The sequence below is a fragment of the Bidens hawaiensis genome, unplaced genomic scaffold (genome assembly GCF_021521415.1).
Source record: "Bidens hawaiensis isolate Kalapana, Puna unplaced genomic scaffold, B.hawaiensis_p1.1 tig00002866_1, whole genome shotgun sequence".
Taxonomy (NCBI): Eukaryota; Viridiplantae; Streptophyta; class Magnoliopsida; order Asterales; family Asteraceae; genus Bidens; species Bidens hawaiensis.
The window spans coordinates 1,018,791-1,032,196 of record NW_027491154.1 but is presented as its reverse complement, the minus strand read 5'-3'; the positions used below and the strand labels follow the sequence as shown (position 1 = coordinate 1,032,196).

The window sequence follows — 13,406 nt, the reverse complement described above, 5'->3', positions numbered from 1 at the left end:
CAATCCAAAAGTTGCACGCACAGTCGCTTTCCCAATTTAGTAAGCTCCTTTTCAAATTACACCTGATCATACTCTTTAATCCTTTCAATTCCATATTATTTTGATTCAATTGCTTCCATGATTCAAGCTATACATACATACCCAGTTGTCACTTACTTGATGCTACTGTTTTAATTCATCAGGTACCTTTTGTAGTTAGGGTTTTAGTATATAAATGACTGCCCATAAGGTGTTTGTTTAAATGCCTGACTGAATATATTAATAGGTTTGTCACTTTTTTCCGCAACCCGAATCCCAACCCGGGTAACCTGGACCTTTCTTATTCGGGTAACTGTTAACCCCGACCGTTCTAATTCGGTTCAGGTACTTGTTACCCGTTTTTGGGTTTCGGGTCAACCTGAAAAGCCCGTTCTGCGTTTTATATTCTAATAGTGCACGTTCGTTCGTTTAGTATTTATCGATTTTAAGTTCTGTGGCTATTCTACTTCTAAGTTCTAATTGCTTATTTATTCTACTAGTTATACGAATTTTACGCTTTTAGTTTATCTTCGACGAAAATTCTACAGATTTTTGCTCGATCTACAGATTTTTGTTCAGCTGTTTCCATCTTTGTTCTCAGTAGTCAGTACTCAGTCAAATATTATATATATATATATATATATATATTTAGTTTTCTAGGTCAAACACGATAAAACCCAAACCCGAAAAACCCGGGAGAGATTAGGGTTGGGTTTCGGTTCTAGATTTAGAATTCTTAAACCTGAGGAACCTGAAAACCGGAAGTACACCCCTAGTTAGAAGATATGTTTTGATTAAGTTTCCTCTTTAGTTATCCTCTTTGTAATTCTATAAATAGCTGATCAGTAATATACAATTACTCACGTGGTTCTCATAATTCTATAGTTTATCGTTCAAGTTAACAACTTAACATGGATCCAACGAGAGTAAACACGCGAATCCGTTCTTCTGGCTCAACACCATCAGACGAATCAGAACTCGATTTGGAAAAAACATGTTACAGTCAGTCTAATCTCCCTTCATTCAACCCACCAACACTTCAACCGTATGCATCGGGTGGACAACACTCAGAAAGCAATGCAGCTTACTTTTCATGGCCTGTATCAAGCCGGTTAAGTGATGCTGCTGAAGAAAGAACAAACTATTTTGTGAACCTACAAAAGGGCGTTTTACCCGAATCTATAGGCAGGCTACCTAAAGGCCATCAAGCAACCACTTTGCTTGAGCTCATGACTATTCGGGCTTCTCACAGTAAGATCTTGCGGTGCTACAGTCTCGGTACAGCTATCGGGTTTAGGATTCGTAAGGGTGTGTTGACAGATATACCTGCAATCTTGGTGTTCGTGTCGCGTAAAGTTAATAAGCAATGGCTTAGCCCCATTCAGTGTCTACCAACTATTCTTGAGGTAAGAAACAACTATTATTATTCATTCCTATGATTTTCAGTTGCTCATTTTTGTTGGCGAATCATCTTAATCCAATAGGGACCTGGGAGTGTGTGGTGTGATGTGGATGTTTTGGAATTCTCTTACTTTGGTACACCTGAACTAGCAAGCAAAGAGCAGCTGTACACCGATATTGTGGACGATCTGCGTGGAAGCGGGGCGTGTATCGGTTCAGGTTCTCAGGTAATATTAGCTTAACCTCTGTTATTGATGTCATTATGTTGCAATTATTGATCAAGTAGCTATCTTTAGGCCTGTAAAAGAACTGAACGAGACAAATGGGGCTTTTTCGTGTTCCTCTGGTAACTTTAATCGGTTAAAGGACTGAACACAAACACTTAAAGAGGATGAATTTTCTTGGTTGTGTTTGTTCGTTAAGAATGTGAGCGTGCTCGTCTTTGTGCATGTTAGTGTGTTAATATTTTAAATTAATGGTTCATGAAAAGATAAACGAATACCAACTATAAGTAATTTTGAATATCCAAATTAAAGTCTTAAGTCTTAACATATCATCATCATTACATCAAGATTGCAGAAGTAAACAAAGATATCTAAACAAAGGATAAAAATATGAAATCAAGTGGTTTTTAGACACTGGTAATACATTAATTTCAATGAATATTTAAACAAGCAAACCTAATGAACGGACATAAACAAACGTGAGTTAGCGAACATAAAGGAACACAAATTTCATGAACTTAAATGAGCAAACAGGACATGTGTTCATTTGTTTGTTTATTAATGAACGGACTTGAACGAACTTCCTGCCGGACGGTTCACTGAATGTTCAGTTCGTTTACAGGTCTAATTATTATTGTATGGATATGGACTGGTTAAAGAGTGGTGCTGTATTGAATTATTTTGGTTATAATTGATAAAAAAATGTTCCTTTATATGCATTTTAGGTAGCAAGTCAAGAGACATATGGGACATTAGGTGCTATTGTGAGAAGTCAAACAGGCAACCAGCAAGTCGGCTTTCTCACAAACCGCCATGTGGCGGTTAACTTAGACTATCCAAATCAAAAAATGTTTCATCATTTACCACCGACACTCGGACCTGGGATATATCTTGGTGCCGTTGAGAGAGCTACTTCATTCATCACAGATGACCTTTGGTATGGCATCTTTGCTGGCACCAACCCAGGTTAATTAACCCTTAATAATTATTAATAGTTACTAAAAGTACATTTAGTATCTAGAATGTAAAAAAGTTTTGAACTTGATATAAATGCAGAGACATTTGTGAGAGCAGATGGGGCGTTCATCCCCTTCAGTGATGATTTTGACATGTCAATTGTAACCACATCTGTAAAAGATGTTGGAGGAATTGGTGACGTTAAAGTCATAGATTTGCAATCCCCAATCAACAGTCTTATTGGCAAGAAAGTGATGAAAGTTGGTAGGAGCTCGGGTTTGACCAAAGGAACTGTCTTGGCTTACGCCCTTCAATACAATGACGAAAAAGGAATATGCTTTTTTACTGATTTTCTTGTTGTTGGTGAAAATCAACAAACTTTTGACCTGGAAGGTGATAGTGGAAGTCTCATTATTATGGCGGGTGAAAACGACGAGAAACCGAGACCCATTGGGATCATATGGGGTGGGACCGCTAATCGCGGTCGGCTTAAACTTAAAATCGGTCAACCACCGGAAAACTGGACTAGTGGTGTTGACCTTGGTCGTTTACTTAATCTTCTTGAACTTGATCTTATTACAACAAGTGATGCCCTTAAAGGTTTGGAAGTTGGGCTTCTTATTGCATGTTTAGTCTTGCGGTTTCACCATATTGGAAGTTTGGTCCCCAGATGTTAAAAATGGCAAACTTAACATTGGGTGGTGGGTTGCACGTTTAGTCCCAACCGTTAGTCCTAGTTAATTTTTAGCGGAAAATTGATGTCATGTTCCATCGTGACTCTGAGGATAATTGTATCTTTTTAAATTTGGATTCCTAATAAATTGCTCTTTCATACTCCTGTAGCCCTGTACTTCTAACATTCACCTCATCACCATCAACTAGGCACTAAACCTTCGATTTCACATTGATCGAAGGTGATGAAGTCAGTTAGGAGTTCTGGAGTTTGAAAGAATATTTTATTAGGAGTCTAGTTTAAAAAAAAAAAAATTATCCTTACATATGTGGCACACGACATCACTTGTCTATTACGAGCTAACTGTACTAAAGGTGAGGACTAAACGTGCAACCCTCTCACAAATGTTTGGACTAAAATTCTGGGGCCCAAACTTGCAATATAGTCAATCCATAGGGATCAGTTGTGAAATTTTCTCTTTTGAATATTAGATTGTGAGATTTTTATGATTATATTTGGACAGGTGCAGTACAAGAACAAAGGGCTGCTTCAACGGTGCCCGTTTCACCAGGTGGCGATTCTTCACCGCCCGAAATTGTGCTACCGAAAGACGAAGCTGAGCCATTAGGATTACACGTCCAACAACATATCCGTTTAGAAAACGGATCAGGTGGTGGTGGGCCTGATATCAATTTGACGCCTACAGAAAATGCAGCCCACATGGAAGATGGGCCAAACGTCGAGCTTCAGTTTATTCCGAGTTTTAACGGGCACTCACCGTTGCATAGAAATGAGCGACGGTGGTCTGAGGATCTAAGCGCGTTGAAGACCGAGAGCGATGAGGATCTTGGGTTTGACCTTCATTTGGGGGACAATGAGGCGAAAAGAAGGCGGTCTGATCCTTTGTCACCAAGTATGGATGAAGAAGCTAAATGAGGCCATGTGTTATGTACTTGTCCATTATGGTATGTTAATCGTGCTTTAATTAAGCTGTGAGTTATGATGAAATGTGAGACGATGTTATTATTAGTGTTTGGCCTAACGGTATCAAGGTAAGGGTTCAAACCCTGTTGGTGACTAAATAAAAAAACATGCCGTGCAAAAAATAATTAAACAATAAATAAAAACAAAATTAGAAGATCAATTACAGAAACATGCAACTGGTATTTTTAATCAAACACACCCAGTTTAAGGAAAAAAAAACATAGAAATGCTCAGAGACGTGACGTCCTTACGCGCAGTACGCAAGCTGTTTCCGCAGGAAATGCCTCCCAATGGTGAAGTACTCTGCCTGTTCCCGCAGCTGCGGATACAAGCCATCAGGGAAGGCCACCCGCGCAGCAAGGCTACACGCACAAGGCACTTAGCTCTCAATCACTCAGTGTCACCTGAAGGAATGAGCAAAGCCGGGAACAATCCCGCACAAAGGCGGGAGGGGGAATACCCCCGCCCAAAAGCCAGTCCGTACGATACGGGAAGATCTTTTGTACTATACCTGACGAGGTATGGGCAAAAGATCTGACTAAAGATATGACAGCTTATTGACAACAGTATGGCGAGCAGCATGCTCTTGTACTGTATGTCACTATTAGCCGCTGCCTACTCACTAACTCCTGTCATACCACGTGCATAGCCGGCAGTTGGTGGAAAAGGAATAGTACACAGCAGGCCTGGTCATTGTCAGCCGCTGCCTACCCACCAACTACCAGCATGGCACGTGCGTAGGCCACAGTTGGTAGAACAGGAATACTATTCAGCCGGCCACACCTCCTTGGAAACCTACCTTCGGCTATAAATACCCCAAATGGTATGATCATCTCATCTTATCACATTATCATCACATTATACCTGATATCTGCTCTAGCAATCTCTTAATATACATTTATATTTAAAGAGCAATCTAGTCTGTTTCTCACGCCGGAGGGTGGTCACAAGGAGGAACCCCCCCTTCTCAGTGACAAGCTCACGGTGTCTGTTTTGCAGGTTATCAGAAGAACCATCTTTGCCGGGTCTAACCCCTCGTGGGAAACATCTATCTAACCCCCAGGTTATCCGTAATCTGCCCAGGGTCTGGTTAGTGTTTCTTCATTGGCGCCATCCGTGCATAAAAGCTAGAACTTCATTTCCTCAGTTTTTTCAAACTTCTGGAAAGATGGTTAAAGAAACTCCGGTAACCACAACCCCAGCTACTGGGGGGAATACCGGCTACACAGTCTTTACAAACACTACCCCGGTTACCCAAGCCGGGGCAAGTGAAGTAAATTTTACGAACACTACCCCAGTTACCCAAGCTGGGGCAAGTGCAGTAAATAATCGCTCACTGGGATTCACCGATACCCAGTTAGAGAAACGAACAAGGCTCCCCCGCCAAACACTCGATGAAGTTAAGGCATGGGCGGAGGCACGTCAGAAGGAATTCCAAGCTGAGTTGGACGAACGCTTGCGTTCCGTCCAACAGGCTGACGAATTCGAAGAATACTTGGACGATGATTCGGAGGAATCTGATAGAGACGCAAACCCTCGTCATAAGGCGAAAGGGAAGCGTAAAGAAACGGACTCCCAACCGAGAAGGCGTTTTGGGGAAGCCTTCAAACCAAAAAACGCGGGTGGAAACCCACGTGACTTCTCCAAAACATTCAGACCAACTGTGGCAAATGCGGGAACGTCCAAATTTGCAAGGGACATTGCGGAAGCAATCGCCCCGAAAAGTGCCAAACAGATGTCCAACATCGGCACTTACGATGGTATATCTGATCCAGACGATCATTTGAACAGATTCATAGCGGGGGCAACCGTCAGCAATTGGACGGAACCTACGTGGTGTTACATGTTCCAAATGACGCTTGTTGGGCCAGCTAGAGCGTGGTTCGATCGTCTACCGGTCAACCACATCTACGACTGGGCAGACTTCCAACAGAAGTTTAGCCAACACTTCAGCCAACAACGAAAGTATACCGAAGAGCAATGGACAATCCTCAAATGCATTCGAGAGGAAGATGAATCTTTGCCAAACTTCATCACTCGCTTCAACTCAAAGAAGCTAAGTCTGGGTAATATCAGCGAAGATCTTGTTCGCGCTGCTTTCATCCAGGGCGCGAACGACCCAGAGCTCATCCGCACCTTAACGGGTAAAGATGGCATGCCATCCACATGGGATGCCATCATGACAGCAGCAAAACGCTTTGCGGAAACGGAGAAGCAACTGGGTAGAGATCTCCCCCCAGAGCACAAACCTCTACACCCAGAAAACAAGAGAAGACAACGTCCTTACCGCCCGATTAAACAAAAAGCGGAAGCTTGGCATTTGGCAGTCAAGGGTAAACTTTGACACCTCATCCGGCTTGCAACATGGGTTAGGCGGAAGGGATAACGTACAGTCGAACCAGAACTCTAGATGGACGCCACTCACCAAAAGCGTCACCGAGATATTCGCCACTAAGGAGCTCCCATGGCCAAAGGCTCTAATAATCCGACATCGTCACAATGCTGATCGGAGCAAATACTGTGACTTTCACAGGACAAAAGGCCACAACACTGAATAATGCATAGACGTAAAGGACATGGTCGAAGCATTTGTCAGAGATGGGACGCTCGCGCACCTCGTGGCGCAATGAACGGTGAGCAGGCTGATGCGTGTAGAACCCCAGCTGGGGAAAACACGAATAAAATTGCAGCTTCAATGTGGAGACTACATGTTGCGTAAAGAACGAGATCCCGAACCAGGTATCGGCTCGATGGCACTCCCATCCCAACAACATGGAAGGGAGCTCAATTACACAGTTTGCATGTAGATCAATTCCAAATTTGTAAAGAAAAGGCCCAGAGCCACTTCTAATGGAAATGATTCTCCTTAGAACATCGACGCTGATGATTTTACATTTATACTTTATGAACTTTCAACACTGATATGCCGGTTTTCACTGCATAATTACGTGGAAAGTCGTTGCGTGGGGAAGGCGGCAAAACCCGCATAAACCCAAAAAACGGAAAACCTTCACGCAGGTCAGTTGAAGGGTAAAGTTCAGTCATCCCACTAAATGAAAGTGCCGGTCTATCCGCATGAATCATGATAGAGGAAACTGGACACTAACCTATTAAAAACCGCGCGTCGAACGGTTAATTTATTCAACATGGATATGCCGGTTTTCACCGCATAGTTACGTGGAAAGTCGTTGCGTGGGGAAGGCGGCAAAACCCGCATAAACCCAAAAAACGGCAAACCTTCACGCAGGTCAGTCATAGGTAAACTTTGGTCAACTAAATGAAAGTGCCGGTCCTAACCGCACAAATCATGAGAGGAAACCGAACCTATTGACAACCGCGCGTCAAACGGATAACTTATTCAAGAGAATTTCTAACAAAAGGATGAGGAAAACCTACACGCAGGTCAGATGTAGGTAAAGTTTAGCCATCCTACTAAGTGCAAGTGACGGTCCTACCCGCACAATCACGAAAGAGGAAGCAAAACTTCAACCTATTATCTACCACGTACAAAGGTTAACTTATCCTAAACACTTAGAAATTTCAAAAAAGATGAGGAAAACCTCCACGCAGGTCAGATGTAGGTAAAGTTTAGCCATCCTACTAAGTGCAAGTGACGGTCCTACCCGCACAATCACGAAAGAGGAAGTAAAACTTCAACCTATTATCTACCACGTTCAAAGGTTAACTTATTCCAAACACTTGGAAAATTGCTAATTTAAACTAAAGTATGCAAGTCATATAACGTTTATAAAGCAAGGAATCCAGTGAAAATAGCGGTCTTACCCGCACAAAGATTTATATTTCACAATGATTCATTACAAGAATGGCCGGGTAACTACTCGCCTACAAGAAAATAAATCTATACAAGCTAAATCTATCCTAGCAGTGGGAAGGGATCTTCAGGATCAAGCTTCATGGCCACTTCCACTTGGACCAGCACCATCAGTAGAGCGTGGCAGTTCAAGGAAAGCTTTAAGGATAGCTAGCCCATCATCAGCAGCAGCAGCAGCAACTTCGTTTACCTTCTCCACCACCGGATGCGGGAAGGCGGCATACTGATTCACTGCTTGGTCATAAACAGCTTCAGTATCAACATTATACAAAGGGAAGTTGGAAGGCGGGATGCCTTTCTCAACGAACCCTAGACCAAGCAGGAAGCCGGCCTTTTCCCCATCCTCGTGAGAAGCGTTGAGGGCTGCGCTCATAGCATCGTCATAAGACGTATCAGCAAAGACCCGATGCACAACCTACAAGAAAAAATACAAGTATCAAAACCTTTTCTATTTACAAAGAAAAGCGTGAAGACATGAAGCTAAACATACCTGAGACAACGCTTCTCGAAGAAGCCATTCCTTGGCAACCAGAGCCTCCTGGAGGGCAGCTTGAGCTTCGTTACGGGCGCGTTCGGCTTCACTCTTGTTGAGGTTGGCAAGCAACACTTCTTTAGCCGCAGCCTCTTCGACGCCCTTTAGCTTCCGCTCAGTGTGGTCAAGCACCCCCCTCTGGTCCAAGATCTCTTGGAGCTTTTTGGCGTCTTCCATCGCCAAGGCATCATGAGCCTGCTGGAGAGCCTCTAATTTGGCTTTAAGCTCCTCATTCTCCACGCGTAGGGGCTCAGCAACAGCTTCAGCCTTGGTGGCCCTCTCGGTTGCGTTCCTTGCAGTTTCCTTAGCCAGCCGAAGCTGTTCGTTAACAGCTTGGGCAGCCTTGGAACGGGCCTCGAGCCGGGCCTGAACTTCAACCTCGAGGGCCTTGAAGGCCTTCTCCTTTTCCGCAGCCACTGCGGTAAGCTTTACGTTCTCCTCCCGGACAGCCCGCGCCCGAGCTACTTCTTGAAGGCGAGCTGCTTTTAACTTGTCGTTTTCACGACAAAGCAGCTCGACGCGCGGCTGCATCCGGGCCAGGAGAACCCGAAGCTCATTGGTTAGCCTACCCTCCTGGTAGCTAGCCATGGCTTCCCCCAACGCACCACTGGGAGCTGCATGACGAGCCCACTCCACGCACTCCACAGGTGTGCGAAGGGTTGTTCCTCGGCGGATGTTCCATCGTGGAACATACACTTCATTGGAATCCGACACTGCAAAAAACATAAAGCAGTTAGGAAAAGATGATAAAAATATAAAAAGGCCAAAAGAACCCTACGCACCTGTAGGGTCAACAACAGGCCGATAGCCGCAAAACCCATCACCTGAACCCAAGGGAAATCCATCCAAGAGGTCAGATAGATGGGAAGGAGGCAGAGGTTGGCGAGAAGCCCCATGCATACATGAAGGATCAGCCGTCGTTGCCGATGACGGAGGAGGCATGGTAAAAGCCGCCGCGGTCGCCGCTGCGGAATTCGCAGCAAAAGTAACCGCCGGCTCAGTGAAAGATGCGGTAAAAATGGCACTGACGGCCGGCGGTGATGTCATCACAGCTGGAACAGTCGGCTCAACGGAGTGAGCAACTGAACCAGCGGAAGCAGGCGCAAGCGCAGCCGCCTGGGTCGTCGCCTCAGGTAGGCTGACCAAGCCTACCGTCATGGGCGGAGGGGTACTCCTCTGCGCTCCACCCTGAAATGCGTCAACATCCACGCTTGCACAAAGAAAAGTGTTAATGATATTAAGCTATGAAGTTAAAAATAAAGTTTGTACTTACGGGTTTTCTTGAGCCTAAAAGTGCGGACAGGCGGGGACGAACCCGATGGAGCCGACCTCTTTGCGCCGCTCACCGTCGTCAACCGGGGCTCTCCGGAGGTGACAGTCGCAGCCTCCGGAGCAGTGGTCCTATCACCACCCGGGTTCCCCGCCACCTCCTCGCTCTCGGCCTCTGAGTCAGACCGAGGCACCGGATCGGCAGTGGAGGCCACCTTCTCCTTCCCTTCCCGCCGGCAGCCTTCTTCTTCCGCACCAACGGAGGACCATCTGCGGATTCCTCATCAGAACATAAGATTAGAGGAATTCCAGCAGAGGTTTCAACATTGAGGGGTCGAGGGTTGAATAACGCCTTACCTGGCCGCATGGCGCTCAGGATCTCGTGGCCTAGAGGGTAGACCTCCACGAACCGATCCGCCGTTTGTTCTAGGATGGGCAACTCGTTCTCGTCTAGAGCGCGAGTACCCATCCGAGCGGGACTGTCAGCCTCCCGCGGATACAGGAGCGACTGCAAGTCGTTCCCCTCTGAAATAAACAGGAAAGAAGTTAGAAGAGATTCTAAATCAACAAAAAGAAACAGAGCATACCGTAAGGAACAGAGTTCCACACCCGGCTCATCCCGAGCATCACCATCCCGGACTCCGCAAACCGGTAAACCGGAGATTGGACTCGGGATATCTTCGAGAACCATTCCGCCTCCTGGTAGTTGGAGGCGTGAAGGCTGGGAAGTGCTTGCCCATTCTTGAATTTCATGGCAAGGGGGATGGCGCGAGCGGAGATGTAGAAGAACTCCCGCTTCCACGAACGAAGACTGCGCTCGGTTGCGCAAATCTTCAAACCCTTAATCCGGGTTATCAGCGTATACCACCCCTGGATGCACCTCCAAGAGTAGAAGGTCATCAGGCGGTCGACATAGGGCTCAATGCCCAGAATCCGGCACACCCACTCGAAGTGGCGAATCTTGGCGATCGCCATCGGGTGCACCTCGGTCAGGTGTACACCATGCCTCTCCAGGACACGGTACACAAACTTTGTCAACGGAAACCTAAGATTCCCATAGACAAAGAATGCAGCATATACCCCGATCTTGCCTCTGGGGGCATCATACACCGTCTGATGGGGTTCAGGAAACTCAGGCTCGAGAGACTCGAGCATGAACTTCCTGACGATGTACTGATACAGATCGACAGGCAGAGCACACTGGCACTCGCCAGCAGTACTCTTGTCATCGGCGAACACTCCAGCCTCCTGGGCTGTAGCTTCGAGATCGTGAGAAGACATCTTGCAGATGAAAGAAGAAAACGATTTCAAGAGAATGCTCGACTGAAAAGGTGAGTATTCGTCGGAAATCGTTTTAAAGATGAAGAGAAAAGTGAAAGTGTGGATTACAAAGAACCCTCTCCCCCTTTATATACTAATCGCAATTAATGCGATGAATTTAATGCGGAAGAGAGAGAAATCGAAGGTGCGATGAAACTATGACACGTGGCAAAAAGCAAGCTGGCAACAGCTGTTGAAAGGACGCGTACCATTAATTTCGCGGCCACGCGCCCGAAAAATCGCGCCCACGCGCCGGAAAAAGCGTCTGGAATGACCAGGTACTGTCACGTCACCATAACTTCCTGCACGTCTTGACACAGTCAGAAGAAACCGTCGCACGACGTTTCAGAGGTTTGGACTGTTCTTATCCTTTCACCAACTCTTCGAATTTCAAAATTCAAAAAGATTCAAAAGTAAGCGGGAAAATACCCCTTACCTTGGCAACCAAGTAACCATAAGACGGGTGCGGGTACAGTGTTAAGGCAAAACCCTTCACATACTTAGCACCTGCAGGGAATTGAAGCCAAGAATACCTCGGCAACCAAGTAACTATAAGACGGGTGCGGGTACAGTGTTAAGGCAAAACCCTTCACATACCTAGCACCCGCAGGGAATTGACGCCAGGAATACCTTGGCAACCAAGTAACCATAAGACGGGTGCGGGTACAGTGTTAAGGCAAAACCCTTCACATACCTAGCACCCGCAGGGAATTGACGCCAGGAATACCTTGGAAGTAAAGTAACCGTAAGACGAGCGCGGGTACAGTGTCAAGGCAAAACCCTTCGCATACCTAGCGCTCCGCAGGGAATTGAAACCAAGAAGGATCTTCTGGGCAATGCTTGCGGAAACGGAAATAACATCCCCGCATAGCGGGAACGTCGAAAACTACATTGTTTGAAGCTCCAGGATGGAATTGGTGGTTTTAACATAATTGATCACTATGTTCAAAACTTCCAAAACCTCATGGAGAATCCACACAAGTGGGACTCAACGCTCCTGACTTGCGAGGAGGTTACAGACCTACCCGCATCATACCCAAAGATCAAGCAGGAAAGTCGGGAATTTCTGCAAGTGACAAGGACTTCCGCGGGAAGAATCCCCATGGAAAACCTTAAAACTAAACCCTTTTCAAAACCCTTTGCTTAAGTCCAAAAGTTCACCTCACTTTATTAAACATTCATGAGAAGAACATTGGACCGGGGGGACTTGAAGAGGTAGGTCCCAGCAGAGCCCAGTTGGACCCGCAAGACTCACCTTGAAGAGGGACGTCTGCGCAGAAACCAACTGGATCCGCAGGACCAACCATGCTCAGAGACGTGACGTCCTTACGCGCAGTACGCAAGCTGTTCCCGCAGGAAATGCCTCCCAATGGTGAAGTACTCTGCCTGTTCCCGCAGCTGCGGATACAAGCCATCAGGGAAGGCCACCCGCGCAGCAAGGCTACACGCACAAGGCACTTAGCTCTCAATCACTCAGTGTCACCTGAAGGAATGAGCAAAGCCGGGAACAATCCCGCACAAAGGCGGGAGGGGGAATACTCCCGCCCAAAAGCCAGTCCGTACGATACGGGAAGATCTTTTGTACTGTACCTGACGAGGTATGGGCAAAAGATCTGACTAAAGATATGACAGCTTATTGACAACAGTATGGCGAGCAGCATGCTCTTGTACTGTATGTCACTATTAGCCGCTGCCTACTCACCAACTCCTGTCATACCACGTGCATAGCCGGCAGTTGGTGGAAAAGGAATAGTACACCGCAGGCCTGGTCATTGTCAGCCGCTGCCTACCCACCAACTACCAGCATGGCACGTGCGTAGGCCACAGTTGGTAGAACAGGAATACTATTCAGCCGGCCACACCTCCTTGGAAACCTACCTTCGGCTATAAATACCCCAAATGGTATGATCATCTCATCTTATCACATTATCATCACATTATACCTGATATCTGCTCTAGCAATCTCTTAATATACATTTATATTTAAAGAGCAATCTAGTCTGATTCTCACGCCGGAGGGTGGTCACAAGGAGGAACCCCCCCCCCCTTCTCAGTAACAAGCTCACGGTGTCTGTTTTGCAGGTTATCAGAAGAACCATCTTTGCCGGGTCTAACCCCTCGTGGGAAACATCTATCTAACCCCCAGGTTATCCGTAATCTGCCCAGGGTCTGGTTAGTGTTTCTTCACATGCCGTG

The 13,406-nt window shown here is 46.1% G+C and overlaps 1 protein-coding gene across 1 annotated transcript; it reads left to right on the top strand.

Annotated features, from left to right (window-relative positions):
- Positions 1–4,320, top strand: LOC143621509 (protein NARROW LEAF 1-like). The gene is made up of 6 exons (XM_077092917.1): positions 1–182; positions 904–1,424; positions 1,503–1,646; positions 2,369–2,609; positions 2,700–3,200; positions 3,797–4,320. Exons 2-6 carry the CDS (start codon positions 930–932, stop codon positions 4,207–4,209), a joined length of 1,794 nt encoding a protein of 597 aa, XP_076949032.1. The 5' UTR covers positions 1–182; positions 904–929; the 3' UTR covers positions 4,210–4,320.
- The last annotated feature ends 9,086 nt before the right edge of the window (positions 4,321–13,406 follow it).